Genomic DNA, 25,586 nt, shown 5'->3' on the forward strand with positions numbered 1-25,586 from the left:
TGCTTGGACACGATGATCTTTAAGGTCTTTACCAACCTGAGCAATTCTGTGATTCTATGTCTAATTTAGCTCATGGTAAAATTAGTTAATTTAGCATAGAAGAGGAGTGTACAACTTTTCTTACTTGCTTGGTACATGAGATATACAAGTGTTTTATGTGCTACTGCTGGAACTGTGTTAATACTAAATCCCCCATATGCTGTAGTTTTTTAGAGCATTATCTTACTTTTACACTTCCAAGTATGGCTAAATTTTAGTGCTATTGGATTAAATTATATTAATTTGTGCTGTTCTCTGAATTCTTGTAAATTCTGTTTTACATTATCTTACTTGTAGATGATGATTGATATTTCTGATATTTCCTGTCTTGCCTGTGATCAGGCTTTTAAGCCATTTGTAAAGCAGATCTTGTAAATAAGTACATAATAGGTAGTACTAAATTTTCATAATACTATGATCACATTTTTTTTCCCCTCCTAATATTCCAGAATATTAGTCTGGAATAAAATTTGTAGCAAGTCTGTTCTAATCTTCCTTTTATCAGAAAACATTGTTCGCTGTTCAGAAAACATTGGAAATCAAGTAATTAAGAAATGAAATTAAGCTGTTTACAATGAAACTTGGCTTTTTTTTTTTTTTTTTTTTAAGCTAAATGTGAAGACAGTGGAAGACTTTATTATTTTACTGCAGTGAATCTGTAGTCTAGGATGAATTTAAAGTTTCTATTAGATTAAAAAAAATTAATTTATATAAATGAAGCAAGGGGTGCTCTTCTGAGGCTTCTTTGTTCCACCATGATTTCCCAGTCCATTTTGGTGTTCTAAATTGCATCAACACTACATCAGTTCATGCCAATCTATATGAATCTATTAATGTTATTTGAAGAGATATGTTAAATTATTGTGAAAGATGAACAAAAATTCTTTCTTTTTTCTATTAAAAATATCTTTTAAAAAGCCTGCTTTGGTGAAAGTGTGGTTAAATCTGTGTTCTCTCTGCACAACATCTTAAAATTTGTTGCTTGCTTGTTGTTAGCCAATTAGCACGTGGCTTTTTACCAGAATTTTCATTTAGCTGAAAGCCAATAAAGCCCAGTACTTGAACAGTTGATGGAAAATAGCCAGGCAGGACTAGTGTGCTGCACGAGTGTGCCAGTGGATTCCCAGAGGAAATGCAAACAAGCTGGCACTATGCCTGTGTCCCAAGGTCACCTGTCTCCTGCAGGTTCATTAGTTCTGCCCATCGGTTCTGTTACTTAGCTCCAGTTGCAGAGTTGTCTTGAGTTGTTCAGAGATTTGGTAGCTAGTGAAGCAACAGGCAGGCTATTGCAAACCTGAAGAATTGCTATTGTGTAGGAAATAAGTAGTGAAGGGGGTTATGAGAAAGATGTGAGAATGGTTTCAGTTCGTGAAATTGCTGAAACAGCGGTTGTATGAAATGAAGTAAGAAGGTAGAGTTGGTTGGTTGGTTGTGTTTGTTGTTTTTTTTTGTTTGTTTGTTTTTTGTATTCTTCTCAAGCCTCAAAACTTGAATTTACAAATCATGTCTTCTGTGTGGTTTGATTTACATTGATGTAGAGAGAGGACTAAGAGATGATGAATGGCTGAAGGGAAGCAAGGAAAGCGGAGGCTGAAAATTTGCTTAAGAGAAATTGTCAGATTCATAGACAGGGCACTTTCATTAGATTTTGCAGATGGAATTGGCTTTTCCTACTGTGCAGTGGTTTAAAAGGGAGTGATGAAGGAAAGCTTTGCAGAGACACAAGGAGGTATAAAATGGAGGATGGCAATATGGTAAAATAATAATCTGAATAGAAGACAGTAATATGAAGGCATGTGCCTGACATTGTATTTAGAGCTGCAGATATCACAGATATTCACAGAGATATCTGTGAATTCATTTTCATTAAAAAAAAAAGATATGGAGCTGTACTAATCAGTGGGTTTTAATACTGCTTCTGCCAAGGATTGAATATGATATTAAATACTAAGAAGCTACAGTTTCTTGTTTATTTTAATGTTCATAGATGGATCCAGATATTGATCTAAAGACAAACTCCTTATTAGCATTTTTCTCTGAGCAGCGTGTTTCTATTCAGTAAACCAAATCCCACTTGAGTATCGTTGTAGTAATGATACAAATTGGAGATGAGACAATAACTGTCTCTGAGAAATGTGTGTCTGTGCACAGTGCTGTTTGGGGACTGCAGTTTTTGATTTGTTTTATCTTTCTAATGGCTTAAACTGAAACAATAGATCTCAGAGTGCAAAATGCGTGCATGTCTGTTTTGAAGAGTTAGCTCAAGTTCTAACTGAGAATGCCAATGGAATATATGTATTTCTTTTTTGAAAATATGCGCTCTCAAAGGGACATTTGCAGTTCAGAGAGGAAACATGACTCATGTTTGTGTGCATGGCAAGGTTCAGGAGGTGATGTTTAACTTTAGGAAAGCATTACTATAGACTTTGTGTGAATTTTAAGGTAAAAATAATCATTTGATCTCCATAAACATTCAGCAAGCATCAGTGAATGTCTGTGGGTCAAATTTTTTCTGCATGGAGGAATTCAGTGACTTATTGATTCATCCACATCTCCATGTGGGACATCACTCTGTCAGGCTGCCCCCTACTGTTATGTCATGTGACAACAAAACAGAATATTGGTGAGCCTCTACTGCCATGCTACCAACATCCACACCTGTTGTCGTGGGCCAATGTGATAAAATAGGAGGCATTAATTTCAGAGCAGCCTCCTATTTTAGATAGAGTTGGAAATTATTTGTGCATTTTTTGTCCTTTTTTTTTTTTTTTTTTTTCCAAGAAAAAAAAATAGAAGAAATAGGAGCTAATTGCATAATATGTATGATTTCATGCTGTCTGGTATTTTGCCATTGAAATTTCACGCCCTGCAGAGATTAGCCTATCTGTCATTATGTGACATCTGACATGCCTCAGTATGAGTTATTGTAACTTGCTCACTTGCTCGCTTTTTTTTTTTTTTTTTTTTTTTTTTTAAGTTAATCCCAGATTCAGACTTCAGAGATTTAAAAAATAAAAACCAACAATGAAAAAATCTGTCAGAACACTCTCCCAAACACAAAGTTTTTCTCTTCAGAAGAGCTAGTTGGGAAATTTCTTAAAATAAGTGTTCTCAATAAGAGTTGCCAGTTCACTGTAACAGTGCCCCTTCTATGAGTAATATTCACTGCCATGAGTTTCTAATGCAGATCAGGGAGGCTTTCCTTTCAAACCCACTTTTCTCTTTTCCTTTAGCTTACAAGTTTGCCACTAATCTGGGAGATTGGGGAACTGTGTTTTGCCCAGTATCACCCTAGGTAAATGATCTTTAGGTTCATTGCTCATCCTTCTCACTCCTAATCAATCTGGATGTTGGTTTGGGTGCTGTGGCTAAATGCGATGCTCCCAAGATTGAATTTTCAGACTTTCTGTAGCAAATGATTTTGTTTGACAGTGCACCTTTTTAACCCCTATTCAAGCAGAATTTTATGCAAAATGGAAGGTCACACTTTTTCACTGAATTTCTGCTGATTGGCTTACATGTATTTCTAGTTTCTCAAATGTGGTATCTGTGTCACTAATGCATTTTGTATAGGTTTTGGAGATGGATTGCCGATAAAGAGACAAAATTTTCTATTTCAGATAGTTAGTTCACATATATGCAGTTAGTCCTGCATATAAAGGACTGCTTCTTCCTGCTTGGTGTGCTCTGCCCTTCAGCTAGTTATAGAATCTTCTGCTTTTCCTTTATGATACAATTAATCTCTCCTAATCTTGACAAAGATAGTTAACTTCACTCCCCCGGCAATATACTCTGTGAACTACCTCCAGTGTTTTGTTACTATTCTAGCAGTCCAAAACTAAATGCTTACATCCAGAGTCAATGGCACAAGAGATATATACACGGGGTTATTACAGACTCTTTAACTGAGAGCCAATTCACATAAAACATGATTTAAATGTAAATAACGTGATGGAAAAAGATTACACTGACCATGTCACAAGTTTGTATTGTGTAGCGATGATGAATAACAGTATAAATATCTCAAAAGAGTTCTTGTGGGTTTTGGGGGAGTTTTGGGGTTTTTGGAATGCTTGTAAAGGTTTATGTTTTCTCATTCTGAGATCACGACATTTGCTTGGTATTTCTGTGAAGAGAAAATCCAGTAGTTTGAGGTCACTGTTTTCCTAGAGAACAAACTGACAGGAATAAGCGCAATTGCTTTGGAACTCCAGTAACTTTCCTAAGGATTCTATGATCTTAGAGTTGGAATCACCTTTAAAAGTCATCTAGTCCAATTCACCTGCAATGAAGAGGAACATCCATGTCTAGATGATCAGGTCATCCAGAGCCTGGTCCAGCCTGACCTTGAAAGTCTGTAGAGTCAGGGTGTCCACCACATCACTGGGCAACCTGTTCCAGTGCCTCACCACCCTCACAGTAAAAGATCACCTCAGTGCCTTCTCTAAATCAGGCTGAACAGCCCCAGCTCTCCCAGCCCGTCCTTGCATTCCTTCCCATTTTTGTGGCCCCCTTCTGGATGCACTCCATCAGGGCTATATCTCTCTTGTACTGAGGTCTCCACATCTGGATGCAGTACTACAAATCAGGCTTCACCAGCATAGAACAGAAGGGCAGGATCATCTCCCTCAACTTACTGGCCATGCTTCTTTTGATATAGCCCAGGATACAGTTGGCTTTCTGGGCTATGAGGGGACATTGCTGGTTCATGTCCAGCTTGCCATCCACCAGTACCTCCAGGTCCTTTTTGACAGCGCTGTGCTCAATCCTTACATCCTCCTGCTTGTACTGATAGTGTATTTTGCTTCAACCCAGGTGCAAGACCTTGATAGAAGATAGTAAGCAGTGAAAGTAACTTGCTTGCTGCAGAAAATGAGTAGTGTTAACGTGTAATCATGATACAGTTCTCATCATGTTTACAAAGGGTACGGGGAAAAAATCAACTTGCTTTTCATCACAGAGTAGAGTTAGAAGGAAAAACTCTGTCATCATACTGATGTGATATATGATAAATTTTGATCTCCAAGTACTGAGATACATCCCTCAGTAAATGTTGGTTAAGATATGTTTGAAACATTGTATAATAAAATTCCAGCTGTTTATAATTGTTAGTTTGTCCTGGTTTCTAATTGCATGAGGCATCCAAACATATTAGACTACATAAAAATATATTAATGCTAGAGAATGTCTGGTTTAGCCTCCTATGTGTGCAAGCACATGTACGTGTATCAACATATTATTTTTTACCTTTGTTAGAAGGATATTCTTTGCATTCTGTTTCTTTGGTGTTGCTCCTGGTGGTGTTTCAAGAACACACACACACACAAAAAAAAGAGTTCCAGGAATAGCTTAAGTGCAGAATTGATTTCTGCTTATTATAACCTTGATACTCTGCATCCCTCCTCTCCGTAAAAACATCCTTTATTTTCATTCTTCATAATCACATATTTCTCCAAAGTTCCCTGAGATATATGAGTAGCACAAACTATGGGGTCCTTGAATCTTCCTTCAGCTATACATTTGCATTATCTAAAAGTAACTACTCTTGTCAGTGCATGTTTTACATCTGAGTTTGTTGACTGTATTTGTGGTGTTTTGTGTCCCCGTGCGTCTGGGCAGAGTCTGCCTTTGGTGTGGAGGAGAGAAGCATCCACTTCTCATCCATATACCTATGAACCAGAGAAGTTGCTACTTTCTGGCAACCAGCAACTTGAGGTGGTAGTTTTAAAGGGATTGAGTGGAAACGTGCAAAAACCACTGTTCAGAGCGTCTTTTGAAATTTATTGTCTAAGTTTTCCAAAGAATATTTTTTGTCAAGTTGTTGTTTCTCCTATGGGATTAACAGTAGGAATAAACAGGCTAATTCAGGAACACTGAAATTATGGCAGTGCTGTGGTTTTAATTTACTGTCTGTTTTCTTGTTTGGGTGCTATATTAGCAGCTCTGAGGCTTTGTATTGAAATGGTCTTGGGCTAGAATTTGACTTGTACTTCATTTGTAGCAGCACATGGTCTTTCAGATGCACTGATCTGAATTCAAGAAATGTAGATGAATCTGTTTAAATATGAAATAGAAGAATTTGACTTCTTATTGTACTTTGGTAAATGGAAGTTTGCCCAGGTTAAAGGCTTTAGGATTTGGCTCAATATTTATTTTAAATCTTGATTTCCCAGACATAAACTGTTCTAATGGAAGTATTCAGATATTTGAGAATATGCTGCAATTGTGTTTTTGTATGCTCCGAATGTACTTTAAAAAGAAGTCACAGATATTTGAGCCATGAAGTGTACTTCTCCTGAGGCAATCATGTCCCATGTTACAGTAGTATGATGTGCCTGCCTGGTGGAGAGGTTTGTATTGTAGTGAAGGGGATTTTTTTTTCCTCTCCTGCCTCCTCTTCTAAGCCCAAGTACACTGATAAACCATCAGAGGTACAGAGTGCATCTCTTTTTGCACTACTCTGAAGCCAAATTTGGTAAAAATGTAATGTTGTATAGGATCAGGAATTACTCATTTGATACTGACATAAAGCTACAGACTTATTTCATAATTATATCTGAGATAGTCTGTCACTTTCAGTACAGTGTTTAGCTTCTACAGTCTTATTTGTTTTTTTTTTTTCTTCTGTGAAAAAAGCGCAGATGGGGCTGAGGTGGAATATTTGAGTACCGTTAGCGCCCAAGTTTCACCAAGGTTAAGGATTTCATTGAGTTTAAAAGTTCTGATCTTGAAAGGAGCATTGATTTAGAGCTTGGCTAATTCTCGGCCTATAATTTTTCAAAAATAAGCATAAAAACACAAAAAAACTTTTAGATGTTGAATTTGGAGGGAAGTGATTTTTCCTCACTCACAGCATCTGAAGCTAATTTGAAATCTACTGATTCTGCTGCCTGCAAATAAACTGAAAGTCTAATTCAACATCTGGGTAAGGTATTATTTTTGGAAATCCAGAGGACCAATGAAAAAATTGAGTGGAGGACCCACTTTTCTTTACTCTTCTGCACAGGGCTGTTGAAGGAGAATGAAAGCTTTCTTCTGAAATGTCAGATTTATTATGCAGAGATCACACAAAAAAGGGTGGGGGTCAGATTCAGATTGCCAACTTTTCCTAACCACAAAACAGGATGTGCTCCCCTCTCCCTACCCCAGGACTCTATGTAATAATCAAACCATTCATGCACATTTCAGTCAGCATTTTAATACTTGCCTTTTTTCTTTTTTTTTTTTTTTTTTTTAACTCTTCAAACATTTCTGAGTTACAAACTGATAGATGGCTTTTGGCTCACAAGGTTGGCATTCGTTTTCAGAAAAATAATTGCATTTTTGGCAGGAGAGATAAGCTAAATAAACAAAAATGTGGAAATTGAATTATGAGCCTATCCCGTGAAATACGAGCATTCAGGATCAGGCTGTTAACTCTGTTCATTTGGATGAGCTCCTTGTAGTACCTGTTGTTTCCTTGAGGCTCAGGTAAGCCTTGCATAAGATTTTGTGTTATTAACTGTGATTAGAATGTTTCAGACCATTATGTGATGTTTATTGTACTTTTATCCTTTAATTTTGAATTGTGATGTGCCTGGAATAGCTGTGAATTTTGGAGGAATAAAATGAGATGAGGGCAAAGAGCAGGAGAGACCTCATGAACTCCTAGTTTAGAGGATGAAGAAACAGCACTTAATTGTTTGGAATAAAGTATGAACTTCCTTCTACAGTCTCTGTAAAACCTAATCTTCTCTTGCTAGGTTTGTGACACCAAACCCAAATACAAACTAGCCTGCTACCTTAAAATTCAGGACATCCTGGAATGCAAACATACCCATTTCTCAAATGAGCATCATCTTGCACAATTCTGAGATAAGTGCCAAAATTTTGGGAGTTCAGTCATAAATACAGAAATAAACATAGGTTTTAGAAAAGGTATGGATGAGGATTCTGAGAAATCTAATATTAGAATAATGGTTTCCTGTAATGCAGTCTAACAAAATTAACAAAAATGTTCTCACATATTTTTCTGCTTGAATGAAAGTGTCCTGGTTATAGGACTACCTTGTCTTGAAAAGCTGTGTAAGGCTGCTAACGAAGGCATCTGAAGTGTTAGCTCTGTCATCGTGGGTCATGTAAATAGCGTTGTCCTCCAGTGCTGGAGCTGCATCCATAATCTGCTACTCTACCTCTTACCACTCCCATTTATCTCAAAAATCATGGCAGTGTTTGACACACACACGTTTTCCTGCAAGGTGGTTTGACACTGCGGTGGTCAGTATAGTTTGAGTATATAAGCAGAGCAGCAATTAGTGACTGGCTCATGCAAAAAATGATGCAAGTAATAAGGGAAGAAAAATAGGGAAAATGGTTCAAATATGACTGGTAGAGCTACTTTTCTACTTCAGGATTCCCTGTTGTTTTATGTGTTTCAAAAATAATTGCTTTTGTTATAAAAATCTTGCTTATACAACTGCCACCTCTTTGGAGAAGAGGCAAGAGTATACTTTTTTCTTGAGAAGCAGTGCTCTTGGAACTGTAGGAACTCTTTAGGACCTTGGGGTCAGTTCGCTACCATATAAACACAGTTAAGTCAACTCATTTTTTGTGGTTTGGTTTCTTATATGTGTAAAACAGTTAAGTATATTTCCCTTTTTCCTAACTTAAATAGTCTTGTTTACTGGACGTGTCTGCTCTTTCAGATACCTTGGAGTACTCTGAAACAAGGTACTAATTGTAGTTGAAGTAGCAAAAGTGTTTCCATATATTTTTTTTTTTTCTGTTCCAGGGGTTTTCAAACAATTTGGTGTGTGCATTTGTTTGATAATTATTATAAAATACTTTTCTTTAGAATATTCCACAGAAGAGTTGGGGACTTCAATGCTTTACTCCTTTCCTCTTGATGTTTAAAAGTCTTTCTTCTGAGAAATCTGGACACATAAGGATAAATAAATAAGAAGGAAAGGATAAAGAAGGATAAGAAGCAAAGTGTAAAATGTCATTTTGATTTTAATATGAGGTTACATATACAATTATTTCACTACTCCCACGCCACCAACACTTTTCCTCTTCTGTATCTTCTCACCAGTGATGTGCTATGTTGTACTCATGCTGGTGAACATCATAGAATAATAGAATGGCCTGGATTGAAAAGGACCACAATGGTCATCTATTTTCACCCCCCCTGCTGTGTGCAGGGTCGCCAACCACCAGACCAGGCTGCCAGAGCCACATCCAGCCTGGCCTTGAATTGCTTCCAGGGATGGGGCATCCACAACCTCCTTGGGCAACCTGTTCCACTGTGTCACCACCCTCTGAGTGAAAAAATTCTTCCTAATATCTAACCTCAACCTCCCTTGTCTCAGTTTAAAACCATTCCCCCTTGTCCTATCACCCTTGTAAACAGCCGTTCTCCTTCCTTTTTATATGCTTCAAGGACTGGAAGGCTACAATGAGGTCTCCTTGGAGCCTTCTCTTTTCCAGTCTAAACAAGCCCAGTTCCCTCAATCTTTCTTCATAGGAGAGGTTCTCCAGTCCTCTGATCATCTTAGTGGCCCTCCTTTAGACTCGCTCCAAGAGCTCCATGTATTTCCTGCACTGGGTGCCCCAGGCCTGGATGCTGTACTCCAGATGGGGCCTCATAAGAGCCAAGTAGAAGGGGACAATCACCTCCCTCTCCCTGCTGGCCACCCCTTTTTTAATGCAGTCCAGAACACAGTTGGCCTTCTGGGCTGCAAGCGCACTGCTGGCTCATGTCCAGCTTCTTGTCCATCAGCATCCTCAAGTCCTTCTCCACAGGGCTGCTCTCAAGGAGATCTTCCCCCAGTTTGTATAAATACCTGGGATTGCCCTTGCCCAACTGCAGCACGCTGCACTTGCCCTTATTGAACCTCATTAGGTTTTCATGGGCCTACTTCTCCAGCCTGTCCAGGTCCCTCTGTATGGTTTCCTTTCCTTCCTGTGTACTGACCACCTAGCTCAGCTTGGTGTCATCCACAAACTTGCTGAGGGTGCACTCGATGCCACTGTCTGTCATTGCTGAAGATGTTGAAGAGCACCGGTCCCAAGACCAACCCCTGAGGAATGCCGCTTGTGACCGGTCTCCACCCTGACACAGAACCATTGATCACGATCCTTTGGCTGCATCCAGCCAATCAATTCCTAATCCATCGAACATCCATCCTTCAAATCCACACCTCTTCAATTTAGAGAGCAACATGGTGAGGGACTTTGCAGAGTCCAGGTAGATGACATTCATCGCTCACTGCCCTTCCCTCGTCCACCAATGCTGTCACTCCATCATAGAGGGCCACGAGATTGGTCAGGCAAGATCTGCCCTTGGTGAAGCCATGGATTATGCTAGCACTGTTTTAAAACTGAAATTTGGAGAATCTTCTAAATTTGGAGAAATTTGATGGCATTGTTGACATACAATATTTCTTATAGAAGAGCTATATTTTCATGGACAGTGATGCCTTAATCAAAGAGTAAATTATTGCAATCATATAATTGCAACTTGTGCTGATTATGAAATCACACTGACGCTAGGTTTTTTTTTTTAATGTGTATTGATCTCAGGATCCTAGCCCACTTTATCCTAGCAGTTGATGTCATGGTGAGTTACATTAAGGTACACTGATACACTTTTATTCTTGTGTAAGGGATTTAATTTTTTTTTTTAAATGGTGTATTTTCTTGTAGTTAACTTAGAAGTTTTAGATTCAAAACAATTCTCAAAATTCATTCAGTGATAAAAGGCAAGAAAATTGTGGGACTGCTGAATATTCAAAATGAATTACAGTGATTGCTTCATATGCTATATAAGCTAATTGCAATTATGGGGAAGATTTGTAGGAATGGATAAGGTAGAAGTTTCACAGCTGCAGTTTCTATGCCATAAATGTTTCAGGCATTATTTATTCCTTTTTTAAATTGAAGAATAATACTGGTTTTTCTTGGTTTTAAAAGGAAATAAATTACTTAATTTAATTAAATAAACTAATGAATTTATTTCAATTACTTGTTTTAAACCGTAACTACTACTGCTAATACTACTTCTTTTTAGAAAGAAAGAAATTTCTTGTCTCTCCAATAATCTCTGCTTTTTTGGCCTGACAACACTTCAGCACAACAGATTGCTAAGTTAAATATCTCTCAAGATATTGTAAGTGGCTGCTGTTTTTCTTTCCTCGTCTTCCCACTTATGTCTCTTAACTGTCTATAATAAATCCAGAAATTAGTTATTTTTCTAGAGGAACAAATAAGCACAATCCTGACAAACTGACTGGCTGTTTTACACTGATCTAGTAGTTTATGAAGGGAATCCTTTGTGTTCACGCAAAACCAAACATTAATCTTACGCTAGCACATTTCTTCTGTAGCATTGCAAACATAATCCAAGACTAATTCTGGTCAGTTTACTGATAAAGACCACTTTGAAATCATTGGTTTATGTTCCTAACTGGTATAAATTTTCATGGGTTTACTGACTAAAATACTTTCTTGATGAAATAAAAATTTATACTATCAAGAATGCTTATAAATAAAGTTACAAGGAATTAAGTAATTATGTTGCTGTTATCTTCACTGTATATAGAACCCTTGTCAGTAAGGGATCATTGGCTTCTCCGCTGAGACTGCAAAGAAAAACATGGTTTTTTGTTTTTGTTTTTGTTTTTTTTTTCTTTTACTTGAAACACAGCTTGCTGTTTGTATCCTTCTTAAATTTTCAGGATATGTTTAAATCAAATTTAATGCCCCCTTCACTTACTTTTAATCCTTGAGGATGTATACTTTGGCTCTTTCTCAAGAAAAGGACTTTCTGAGATTCTCAGTGGACTCATTGCTCTGTATTTGATATGTTGCCCAATTAAAGGGATGCTGTGTTTTTTTTTTTTTTTCTTTCTTTCTGTTTGCTTGGAGGTTTTTTTGTTTTGTTTTGTTTTTTTTTTGAGGGGGGTGGGGAGGAATAGCTTTTTTGTTGTTTGTTTGTTTTTAAATTAGAAAAGTGCATTTAATTAGAAAATTGCATTTTGGGAATGAAGGTTTAGAATGATGCCCTTAAGTTTACCTATACCAGTCTTCATGCATTTGGAGCAGACCTAATGGAAACAAGCTTTGTTTCTTCTCTTACTCTGCAACAGTTTGTTCTTTTGTGATTGGCTCCATTGAGAGCACTGAAGCACAAGTAGTGGTGAATTGAGAATCCTTGTTGGGATGTGTATAGGAACTGTTGAGTCACAGTCTGAACCACTGATTGATCACTTGATGCAAGGACTGAGAAAGCCATGGGAGAGCAGGTGAAGGCAATTCAGCTGTGTGACCAGAAGGGGTGGAGCCTGGATGCACTTCTCCTAGACCCCATTTAAGGACTGATTAACACTGGGAAAGGATCTTTTCCTGGAAATCCCTTCTCTGTGGAGTCTTTCCTGTGAACTGAGATCTTTGGATGCAGGTGAACATTCTTTCCCTGTTTGTTGCTTTTCTTGTTTTCACTACGGTAATCTTTCCAGCTGTAACACCAACTGTAACAGGATGTGACTGCTTTTCTTTTTCTGCTGAAATAGTACTGCATAATATCATTGGGTATCTTCAGAACAGTGGCCTGATTCCAAAGAAATACATAGTCTTTATAGAGCCTAGTTACAAATGTATTAGAATTACTGTGTGGGAAGTTTTCTTCAACTTAAACTTCTTAACTTCCCACATTCAAATTTTCTTGGATAAGGACACAGTGGTTTGTTATATAAACATGAAGGAGGTATTAAATCATTTTCAATTTTCAGTCTTGTTCTTAAAATTTGGCTGGGAGCTTATCTAAGGTCTGGAGGAGTTTCTGCAATTATTATTCTAGGGGAATAAAACATTGCTGCAGATGGCCTGTAATGGAGTTTCAACTCATAGAAGACCTCCCACAAGCACCAGAGATTTGGCAACCTAAATGATGACCAAATGTAGATTGTTATATTGTGGATACAGAAAGCAATTCTTTAGTGATATGTATAGAAACAGATACAGTTTTAATATGTGCCTTGTGATTTTTGGAGAATGTTTCTACTCGGAATGAATGTAAAAAGAAGATATTTTCTGCTTTGTTACATGATTATATGCTTGCTGTCAAATTCATAGTATGTACTATGATCATGTTCAGGTGAAATTCATTAGGGTCTAAATAATTATTGATCAAAACAGATTTGCAGTAGTAAGATCTCCCAACATCTCTTAGAATTCCATGATTCCCCAGAATCCTCTACAGTACCTTGTTAGGACAAATGCTTTGAAAGGCAATTCATGATATTCCTGAGCATATCTTTCTATCATGTTAAAAATTTGACATGCTCACAATAAGGGAAAAATGTTAGCATATTTTAAAGGGAGAAAGAAATGCGCAATTCCTCTTTAAACAACAGCACATATTTTATACAAGAAACATCAACTTGGTGTGACTACAAGAACTATGAATTTTGGTCTTTTTTTACACAATTGACATATCCTGGAGATAACTACTTTTGAAATTCTGTTTCCTCTGGTAAACACAGTGGTAGCATGCTCTAAAGCACTGTGTCATCACCCAGATTTATGACTTTCAGTTTCAACCTCCTGAGCTCTTTTTCCAGTGATGGACCAAGAAAGGAAGTCTATCTATCTGTTACTGGAATAAATAATAGCAGAGTTTTAAACACTGCATTCCTACTTGTAACTTCACTAATGACACTTATATTTCTTAGTGTTAACACCTCTCTGATGTTTAGTCATGTTTATATTCCTTAGAGGCATTTGTCTGCGTTAGTTTTTTTGCCATGTCCTTCCTCTGAGTTTTTTTAGGACTAGTGTAAGCATCAGCAACAGCTAGGGAAAAAAAAATTATGCTGCTTTCTGCATCTTATGTCAGTTGATTTATGGTGACTTCTGTGTTTTAAAAGATGATGAGTTTGGATAGCTGTGGAGGATTAGAAACATATGCTGAAAATTTCACATTTAATTGCTGGGAGAATTTGGCACAGTAGCTGTTCCTGGTAACTAACAGATTCTCAGTGGCTATAAATGAAGGTGGAGATCTGCTTGTGGAAATCTCTCTCTTGTACAAGTGTCTCCTTATCTGTCCTTGGTTGATGTTGTTTAGCAGTACTGTTTGTTTGTCGTCTATGTTCTGTGTTTGCTGTTATTTTTAGTTTGAGTCTTGTCAGGGTTATGCAACTGTAGCAGCACAAGCAGATTGCTCTTTCTGGATATCTAGGGGGCAAGGAACGCACTTTTCTCATCCCAGGAAGATGAATGAGGAGCAGAGTGGTTTGTTTAGTTCCCAGTTACTTTCCTAGAAAGAGAATTGAAGGCTTGGAGAGAAAATACAAGCTCATGCGTTTATCATTGCAACAGGCATCAGATAAAATTCCTGAGCAGCTACTGGAGCAGGGACGAGAACCAGGCAGTCTTCCTGAGCTCAGTAAGTTGAATGTTCACTGTTTTGATGGCTGGCATTCTGTCCTGACTGAAGCCTGAGGATGATTGATATAGATCCCAGATTTGCTGTCTAATTTTGTCATGTAAAAAAGGGAAGTTCACTGTCCACTCCATTTTTGGGGGCAGAGGCTGGGACCACTGTTTTCTGAGTGGAATTTGGCGTGCGTTATTTATGCAAAGTGGGTGGGCGAAGAGGAATGAGTGCCTGGAATGAGCTTTAACCACTGTGATAGAAAATACTGGAATTGAAAATAAAGAAATATCGAAAAATCAATCAACCAACAATAAAAACAAAACAAACAAACAAACAATAACCTGACTTTGTCAGATTCATTTACTGAGTAAGGAATTACTGACACCATGTAAAAAGTTCAAAAACTGAAGGCAATATGAGGGACAGTAGGAGTCTGCAATTGAACTTGAAATGAGTTGTAATGTGCTGTAGATTTTTCTAATGATAAAACATAGTGATGATGGTGTCCATCATGATTTTTGCTTCAGAAATGTTTGTATACCTAGTCACGTCAAAGAAGCTTATTGACATTGGATTGGTTTGTGAGAATAGTCTTTAAGAATACATAATTATGAGTAAGGTGTTTGTATTGTGCTCACATCTGAGATGTTCGTTTTCTTCATTTCAAAAGCAACTGAGAAGTGTGACTGCTGTACCGGAAATGTATTTCTAGAGCTGAAAGAAAGAACAAAATTTTTTGTCTTCTCTCCCTGCACTCAGTTCCCAGACAGTCTGCCACAAAGTTATAACTGATTCCAGATGATTTCTGATGGACAAAAAATGTACTGATGCTGCTGTTCTGAGAAAGAGGAAAAAAGAGTAAATACAAATAAATAAATACACTGAAAAAATATTCACTGTCCAGGAGTCTTCTCTCCTGATGGACACTGAACCATGTGGAAAAATGTGATTATAAAAGTGCTGTGATGAACCATGTGGAAGGGAGTATTCAATGATGAAAGAGGTAACTTACCCTGAGTTGGCATTGTTCTGCACTGCATGCTGTATGCATTGTCACATTTGAAGTTTTCTTCATAAAAATAGCTGATTTTTTTTTTCCATTTTATTTTTGTTTATTTTATAACATATCCAATGTCACAATGAATGGCAATTTCCTCCTTGATATTGTAAAGAATTTTGTAGAAAAAAATCAGAGTATCTCTGAAATAAAAACTGGAATGGCGTATTTCATCTTCAGAACACGGTGATACAAATTCTTAGACCAACAATGTTAATTTTAAGTATAGTTGTTTTATTGTTTTTACTGCTCTCGGTCATGTCTGTGTTAGTTGAAAGTGAGAAATCAAAGCAGATACAAGAAGATTTGCACTTGTCTCTGAATTGAAACAGACGTGGATCTTGCTCTCCTTTGAACATGGACAGATGGAGACAAGAGTGACTGCTGCTTTTTTTTTTTTTTTTTTTTTTCTCCAAGAGGTTCAGTTGTGTGCCTGTTTTATAATGGATCATTCTATCCAGCCAACAGTAAATGAGCTTATCTTTTCACCACTTGATTATGTGGATAATGCATAGACAAAAGCACAAGCCATACAATCTTAATTTTAAGCTTTGTAGTTTGGATGTGATATTTATGAGCTTTCTCCTCAAACACATCCCTCTCTGAGCAGTGAAGGCACCTGAGACCGTAACTAAATAATGAAGGACAACTTACTGATTTTTTTTTTTTTAATAATATTTTGTGTAAGATCACGTCTGCAGTTTTGTAGATTTTCAAAAGCACTTGTGCATGAACCAATATAAAAAGAAGTAAAATTCTGTTTTCATTTTTTCTCAACTTTGTGCTTGATATTAAGGTAGGGTATTAATAGAAAGTTTAATAAAAGTGTGTTCAGCTCCAAATAGCAGTAAAACGATCTTCTCAGGTCTTGACTTCATATCTCCAATATTTGATAGTGTATATAAATATATATTTTACTTTTTATTTTCTGTAACTCATTTTCCTTTCCAAATTCTTTATTTGGAGTTGTTCTTATTCTATACATTTTAACTGTCCTTCTCTCTTTTAGAGTTGAAAATGTTCTCATTCTTGAACTTGTGCAAAATCAGTATGATCCACTTTACCACATTTTAAAACGTTGCCTAGAAAATCTGAACTTAGCATTAATGCCAGTGAGAACTAAGTTTGTTCATAACTGTGGAGTGGATAAAGGCACTTACACCCCCATCTCCCTCAGGGTAGGTAGCAAGGCCCCGTCCTCCCACCCTGCCAGGGAGTGGGGTGACCAGGGTGTCAGGGACCTGCCTGGGGAACAGGTTGAGACTGTGGCCTCCCTGCAAATCCTCAGAGGATTGTGCCTGCAGGGGTAATTTTCTCCAAGCCCTGACTCAGCTTATAACAACTCTAGACAGTGAAGAATAAGAAGTTCTGGAGCTTTTGTGGTGGACTGCCACTAATAGGCAGTCTGGAGCCTAATGCAGGACCTGCTAGCCTTGATTAGCCTGATATCAATAAAATGCTTGAGGTTAAAATAAATATGTATAGTTTTACATAAAAACAAAAACAAACTAAAGTTTTAAATGTTCTAAAGATATGGAAGCTTTCCATGTAATGTCTTACTGGAGGACAAGTGAAGAGGCGTAATAATCATGTCATGGGACAGCAGCTGATTGATGTTCCAGGGGAATCTCGTATTCCAGTAAGAATTGATTATTCATGATGTACGTACAAGGATGGCCTTGTACAGCACCTTGATTTGCAGGATTTTGATTTTGTTTGATTTAGAAGTTACTTTACAATTTGGTCCTGAACTCCAGAACTGTGTCATCTTGGGTGTACACCAGTGTCTTGTTCATGCGTTGTGCCTAAAAGAAATGATTTTCTAATTTAGCCTAGTTCAGTCATCCGAATTAGGTCTTAATTGTTTGCTTACAGACCTCCAAAGCTGTACCTGGTGGAATGTTTGAAATTAACTTTCTTTTGTGAGGTGGTTCTTGGTACAGCACATGCTTATCTTAAGAATGAGTTAAAATCTGTCTTTATTTTTCAAAAATGTGAAAAATAGTTTTCATACTAATTCTGGGATTCTCGCTAAAATAGTTTGATCAAATGTTATCAATGTTTCTTAATGAGTGATGAATTGCACGCTGTCTCAGAATCCCTTATTTTGGTTATTGACTGTGAACCTACAGAACATGTAGGCTGGGACATTTAAAAGTGTATAGCCTAAAAAAAATGAACAAACCTTAATCTTGAAAGTGTCTAACTTAGTGTCCTTAGTGTCTCACTTAGGATTATATGCTTTTCACATAATTTTAGACCATGACTTCGTGCAGTCACAGTGCAATGCATGTTTCAGGTGCTTTTGTTGTAGTTTTTGTTGTTGTTTAAAGTTAGGATAAAGCAACATACAATTATGAATGTCATTTTTTAGTGCTGAAATATTGTTTCTATTGACTATGCCAAAAAACACTTAAGATGTTAGTAATCTACGAATTCCCAGCTGTAATGTCAATTCTTCAGTTGAAAAAGACAGACAAATAAAAGGCTGGCAAGAGAATGGTTCTTCAACCTAACAAATTCTGATATTCTTATCTAATAGAAATTATAAATCTTTATGTTAATACTTCTGCTCTTCCTTGGACTTTTTAAAAGGCACTAAACAGAAATATTTACTCTAGTGAATGTAGCATCATTGGAAAAATTTTGTATTATAAGCATGTCAACCCTCTTAGTTCATTTGTTTTACCTGTGTGAGGAAGTCATGACATGGACTTCTCAAAAAATTATAAAACTTTTTTTTTTTTTTTAAATGTTCTCCATTGCGAGACTAAAAGATTTCTCTTTCATTCCAGAAAATAAATAAGAGCGGGCTTCAGCAGTTTTTTTTGGTGAATACACATATATATGCGTTTTCAAAGACTTGTATTACTTATACTGGGAGAGTTATGAATACATTTACAGATGTAGTGAAATATGAACATCAGTTGGCTGTGATTAATTTATCTCTTTGATCAAATGATTGAATAGGACACTGCAGCTATCTTTTATATTCTGATATGAATTTATGGTACTCTTTGCAGAAATTTTATAAGTTTGCATGATATTTTTTCTCTATGCATTTATTTTCTAACTCCTATGGAATAAAGATGAATTAAATTGCCATAGCTTTGTGTTAGATGCCATTGTGACCCTGGCTTGAAAGTTATCTATCTATCTATAGAAATAGATATGTATGGAGTTATGCACTAAAACAAAAATATTTCAAATAATCACTTATGGAGAATTCAATTTTATGTGTTACAGAGCACTCATTTTTTCCCCAAGGGAAAGTGCCCTGAAGTTTAAAAAAACAAAACAAAAAAAACTATAAGGCATCTTATTCTAAGAAGCTGAGTTTATCTAAGGGCTTCTTGGGTACTAACAATTTTCACTTTCAGTTTAGGAAATAAATATATATACATATATATCTTACATATATATATCTTATAAAGATATACACATTTATCTTCAAAATACTTTGATAATTCTGCAAAAAGCTATATGAAGATAAGGGAAGGCTTTTATGGAAAAGTAATGCTTTTTAATAGTCCAGTTTATATAGTTGCAGAGTAGAAAAGCTTTGAGTACACGGTCTCCTCAGTTCTGGAAATAGAAAGCAGTAAATTTAAAGATAAATATAGTTCAAAAATAATTCTTCTGAAATTAATTTTGCTAATCGATTAGATGGTTTTGAGGAGAGGTAACAAACCTTGGATCCTAAAATTGCAGTAACTTTGAGACAGAACTGATGGTGCAAACTGACCAATGGAACTCAAATATCCAGAAATTTCTGTGCTACCTGGCTTACCAGGAAATTGTTTGTGCAGGTGCTTTATCTGTTGATGGAATTCTGTTGATCTCCAACCTGGTGGGCATCTGCTTACAGTTGCCTTGGAGACTTTTGTGAATGCCAAAGGAACTGCAAATTATCATGAGTCATTTAATTTTTATGGATCATCCTCTGTTGTTTTACTAGAGTGTGAAGCAGATTTAATATTAAGTGCATTGTTCTTCATGGTTTTGAGTATTAGAACTTGATAGCCTATGGTAAAGTCACTCACTTAGTGGATGATGGTAAATGTAGGGTTTTTTTCTACATTTTAGCAGGGCTTTTGATACTATCACTCACAGCATGCCATGCCTCCAGCCAAGCTGTCCGAGTGTGAGGTGAACAGCTACATGCTGCACTGGATGGAGAACTGGCTGAATAGAAATGGTCAAAGGGTTGTAGTGAAGGGGGCTACGTCTGGCTGGTTACAAGTGGTGTTCCCCAAGGTTCAGTGTTGAGGTCAGTTCTGCTCAATGTTTTTATCAATCAGTGATCTGGATGCAGGGTTTGAATGCATTCTTAGCAAGTTTGCTGATAATACTAAACTGTGAAATGCTGTTGTGCTGTTGACTCTCTAGAAGGATGAGAGAGAGGCCTTCCGGAGGGATCCAGATTTCTTGGAGAACTGGGAATCAGCAGTTGTGTGAAGTTCAAAAATAGATGCTAGATTCTGCACTTGGGATTGAGTAATACTGGACACAAAATCAAACTGAGAGATAAGTGGCTTGAGGGCAGCACTGCAGAGAGAATTGGAAGTGCTGGTGATAGCAGGCTTAATGTGAGCCAGCAGCATGCCTTGGCATCAACAAGGCAAACCACATTTTAGGGTGTGTTAAATGCACCATAGCCAACTTGTCAAATGAGTTGATTATCCCATCATTATTTACCATTCATGTGGCCTCACTTTGAATGTTGTGTCCAGTTCTGGTCTGCACAATATAAAAAGGATCCAGAGAAGTTTAACCAGGCTGGTTAAAAGGCTGGAGGGAATGCCCTATAAAGTGGAGCAGCTGGGGCCACGGGGTTTTTAAGCTTGAAGATAAGGAGGCTGATCTTTGCTCTCCACAGCTTACTTGGGGGTAAAACTGGAGAGAGAAGTACTCATCTTTTCTTATTAGTATCCTGTGACTAGATGTGTGGGAATAGCTCAAAGCTCCATTAATGGAGGTTCTGCCTAGACATTAGGAAAAATACCTTTACTGAGAGGCTAGATAGAGACAAAAACAGGCTTCCTAAATAGGTGGTTGGTGCAGTGTGCATGTTTAAGAGGCATTTGGAGAAAGCTCATAATAGTAACGTGACACTTAGACTCAATGATCTTTGTAGGTCCCTTACAAATGAATCTATTCTACCTAAGAACATATGTATTTGTCAGATAAAGTCACGGAGCAGAACAATAATTGCATTGCTGCAGTTTTTTACTCTTTTATCTTGCTAAATATGTTTGATTATAGTTTTTTGCAGTGGCAGAGTAGCTTTCTAAAACACTAATCTCTTGAGGGAAAAAAATATACTTGAATGGAGATCAAGAAACAAGATATGATAATAGGGAATGTACTGAAATTAAGTCACAGCCAAGTTATTTTTGTTTGTTATTAACTCATAAATTTACTGCTGGTGGTAGTAGGCCAACTGATAACACTGATCCTTTGCCTTAGATACTGGTATATTCTTAAAGAGAGCCCATGAATTCTGATTTATGCATCTCTGTATATTTTTATGGAGGATGGCTTTCTGAGTTTACAGATGAGAAATGTAGAACTTTGTGCTAGTAACTGACTGTACGTCACTCCATACAAAGTCTTTGTAGCTTGAGTCTCTAGTGCTAAGCTTAAAATGTTTATTAATGTAAGAATACTTCAAGAGTTTTAATGTCATTACTTATTTTAAGCAGGCACTTAAAGGCTTGCATAGAAATTATATTAAAAATGGTGAAAAGTTGCTACGGTAAATAAGAAATTCAAATTTTGATTACTCTATGCTGTTAAATTACATTATCTTTAAGCTGTATGTTCTTCTTTTCTCACAGCCTGTGCTTTCCGTTACAATGGACTCTCCTTTGTCTACCTCATCTACCTCCTGCTCATTCCTTTGTTTTCAGAACCCACAAAAACAACGATGCAAGGTAAGACGTTCCTTGATTCATTTTTAAGAATCTGTTGTGGACACAGTGCCTGCAAAAGTCTTGGTTAGTAATATAAGAGGAAGTATTTTTCCTCCTTAAGTGAGCTAATTTGTAATACATGCTATAAACTCAGATGCTGTAGTTAAACTCTAAGTTGGCTTTGGTGCTGAAGGACTTTCAAGCCTGATGCTTGTGTTTCATTTCCCCCCCCCCCCACCGTGCAGCTAGGTACTGAGAGTTACTTTTTTGGCGCTGTTTCACCTGGAATAGTGAAATGGTCTAGGTAGAAAAATTGAGTCCCTGAAGGCATCTTTACTGTGCCTAAGGGGCTGGATTTGTAGTTACTGTTAAGAATTAAATTTCAACTTCGTCTTTTTACTCAGCTATGTTTAAGATGTTTATTTAAACTCTGTTGTTACCCTGATTTATTTTATTCAACTGTCTTGGTAAAAAATAATAAATTCTTTTTGGTAGAGATGACAAGTAGCATCCATGTATCCCATACTTATTAGACTTTTACAATTGTAAATATGAAAGCAATTGTACAAACCTATGAAGACAGAAACCATTTCTATCAAATGTTACATTTTGCTGTTTGTGAGGCACCTTCTGTCTGCATAAAGAAGTGAGTTTTTGAAAGATAGCAGGGACAGTGTTGTAACTTGAGGATTTGCAATCTGTTAGGGAAATTTGCAGTGAGGATATGTTAACGTACTATTGTACTATTCACCTAGTAGCCTCTCAGATGAGATTGCAGATGACTGAATTTCAGTGTACTAATGCAACGTATCATTCCTGTTCATGCTTTCCTGATTCTACTTCAGACCACAGTGAGAAATAATATTACGTAATGCTAAAGTAAAATACTCATCTCTCATCTTTTTGATGTAAATAGTGTGAAGGATGAGGTACCTTAGAAAACAATCTGGTTTCATGACACTACCAATGTAAAGGAGACATATAAAGAACTTCTGATGCTGACTTTGTCATAATTCTACTCACAAATTCAGTCTCATGGCAATGGGAAATTTTTATCATTTTTTACCATTTTAATCAACAGTTTCTTAAAGAAACAAATTGGGAAATCTAGACTATAAGCATAGCGTTATCTGAGTTTACAGGACCTCAGAAATTCTTACCTTTTTTTTCTTTTTTTCTTTTAAAGAAAAAGGAAAAAATAAACCACAACAGTTGGGATTCCAGAAAGTTTTCCCAGATTTCTCTAGAGTGTAATAGAGTCTTCCTTCTAAGCATCCATTTTTTGTATCATGCATATGAATATAAACATCGATCTTGTTTTCCTAAGGAAAGAAATGTACAAAAATTTGAATTCTTTGAGAAGAGTTCTTGAGGAATCTATTCTGCTTTAGACAGATGCTGTGAGTTGTTCTCCTTTTTACTGAGAAGCAAGGAGAAGTTTCAGAAATAGCTTATGAACTATTCATTAATATGTGGTATAGTGGCAGTAGCAATATTAATTTTTCACAAGTGGAAATATAACTTTTATTGTACCAACTTTTACTGCTGTTTTCGTTAACCATTAGCATAAGTAGGAAGGAGAGAAAAATAAAGAGAACCACCTGTTTGTGTGTAAGGTTTCTGCTGGTGCAGATTTTTACCCAGCTTATGTAAAGGGGTTCTGTATAAGGAAGACCACCTTCAGATTCTTGCAGAGAGAAGCAAGGCAGAGTTAGATCTGTGCCGTGCAGACCTATCCTAACTATGATGACTCACTGTTTTTCGTTTATTTTAGCTAGGATAGATGTAGATCCTTTTTATAAATATTTGAAAAACTTACCAAAATTATATCCTGCCACAGCTTACTTTATTTAGATGAGTGTCTGTATTTGATTAACCCATTCTGCATTCTTTTTTTTTCGGTTTTTGTAATTATTTCCTGTGACTACAGTGGTATTAACTGACAGAGGTATATGCAATGTAGATTATACAGTCTCAACACCTGAACTAAAGGTGAAGAAGTGCAAAAAATTGCATGAAGGTAATTGTACTCCTAGTTTTTAATACATATATGGGATGAGTTATAGGTAGAGCTAAGTCAGATTTCCAAGAATTGCTTACAGCAGCCCCTGGTACTGAGAGCTTACAACATGATGTTAAGATGTGGAATCCAATAAAAATCATGACAGAGATAAATCTGAATTAGACCAAATTTCGAGTTTTAGAGCATTTAAGTGTCTTGGCAGAATTATGAGTAAGTTGAAAACTAGGGCTCTTTTAAGATCTGGCTATTAGCTATGGAGTCCAAATATCTCACCCCTATTTGAAGGCACCATCATCGTGAAGTGTTACTGTACAGGAGTGAAAGAGATTTGCTTAGCATCTGTATTTCATACCTTAATTCCTGGATTTCTGTCATGTCTTTTCATACTCTTTTACTTCCCCACATCATTTTACACCCCATTGCTATTGGTCAGTCTAAGAAACTAACATACTGACTTTGGGCCAGCACCTGTACCAACTGAGTAGGTGTAGCTGATGTTGACTGTGTAAGTATCCAGTATTACTTTGGGCCAGTAATAATAGAGCTAAAAATAAATAAAACAAGCGTAAAAGGTAGGAAATCCCACTCTAGGTAAGGCTGTCAGTCATTTTTACAGCATTGGTGAGCTTAAGTTTCTCTTAAAAGTGCTGAAGGTGACAGATGAGAAGGAAGTGTCCACTGAGGAATTTGGGTGCAGCTTCCCTGTTAATGTGCAGTTACCATGTTGTTTTTGTGTGTTTTATTTTTGCTGACCCTTTTCTACAACAAGAAATGACTGACAGGAAAAAGAGCCATTTTTTTTAGACGCCAAGAGTAATTGTGTAGAGATGCACTTATCCTCTCTTTTTTAGAGTCAATTCAATATATCTGAATGTAACCATTTTGGGCTACTATTACTGTGACCATCTTTAATTCTATGTGAGTGTATATGTGAGTCTTTCTAGAAAATGTGGAAGGATTTTTTTGATGTCCAGAGAATGGAAAATGAAAGGGAAATCTATAACTATTTTAACTAAAACTAGCCAAACCATCATTAATTCAAAGTGTCAAAAGTTGAGTAAAAGAAACTTCATTCAAAAACAAAAGAGCACAAAACCACTATGTGACTATATATTATACTTTTTTTTTTTGTTTTGTTTTTAAAAATCCTTTCCATTCCTTTCCATTTCATTCACATGAATAATATTTTTGATCTTTTCTCCTATTTCTGTTTTGCTTAACTCATTGTTAAGCCTTGGTTGCCTTTGATTAAGTCTTTTGTTTAAATAAATAAATAAATAAATAATCTTGAGTTTTCTGATCTTCCCTCCATGAATGTTTTCCTTCCTTGTCTACTGGCTCACTCTACTCCCCAGTCACAGTCTCTGACCAACTTTCCTACCTCTTGCTCTTCTATCTGTCTTCTCACCTCATCACCTTATACCTAGCAGTTACTGATCTTTTATCCATTGCACTTAGGGTTTTCTCGATAGAGAAGAAACTATAGAACACAGTTATAAACTCTGTAGTTATAGTCTGAAATAGATGATATCAACTTAGATTAATTTTTTTTTTTGTAAGAAATCTGAACCTCTAGATACCCTGGGGAAAAAAATTCTATATTCTCTGAAACATTTCGGTTAGTATTTAAATCTTAATAAATTTTGATGTTTTTTTTCCTATTTTTTCTTAAACATTTAATATCCTTTAAAACTAATTACTAAGATAAAACTTATTAATCCTTGTCTGTGGGGAAGAGACTCAGCATCCTGTTTGTATGTGCTCAGTATATCAGCTTTAAGATATCATACTGCTTTGCCCCATCAAAAATATGAACGTCTTCTAAGGTAAAGGAAACACCTCCTTCAGTTAGATCTGAAACTCTGAGTTATTTGAGTTTTAGCTGAACATGCTGTTTTCTGAAGTGTTTCTTAATTGTCTATAGATCTAGCTGAATACGGGAAATTGTATTCATGAACTTTTATGTGCAGCTGAAAACGTATTTGGTTAACTGTCTTGTTAAGCTCTGTCTATTACTTGTAATACTTGATATCAGTGATTACAAAGATGATTAAACACCAAAATGTATTGTAGTGCCATGTGATTTTTAGGCTGTGGTTTTTTATATAATTTAAGTCAGTTGCTGATTATTTAGTT

At 36.5% G+C, this 25,586-nt stretch overlaps 1 protein-coding gene across 12 annotated transcripts in view; it reads left to right on the forward strand.

Moving 5' to 3' along the window:
• The window catches only part of PIEZO2 (piezo type mechanosensitive ion channel component 2), a 289,987-nt gene that overhangs the window by 31,824 nt on the left and 232,577 nt on the right, over positions 1-25,586 (forward strand). For 11 of the 12 annotated variants that reach the window (XR_008211266.1, XM_052704107.1, XM_052704097.1 and 8 more), the window contains exons 1-2: positions 14,232-14,464; positions 21,353-21,448. Coding sequence is in view for 11 of the 12 variants with exons in the window: in XM_052704107.1 (XP_052560067.1) it covers positions 14,296-14,464; positions 21,353-21,448 (265 nt within the window). In the remaining variant the exon portion in view is untranslated. Of the gene's footprint in view, positions 1-14,231; positions 14,465-21,352; positions 21,449-25,586 lie in introns of those variants that run through there. The other variant, XM_052704103.1, reaches the window with a different exon arrangement.

This window comes from Tympanuchus pallidicinctus, unplaced genomic scaffold (assembly GCF_026119805.1).
Source record: "Tympanuchus pallidicinctus isolate F22 unplaced genomic scaffold, pur_lepc_1.0 scaffold5, whole genome shotgun sequence".
NCBI lineage: Eukaryota > Metazoa > Chordata > Aves > Galliformes > Phasianidae > Tympanuchus > Tympanuchus pallidicinctus.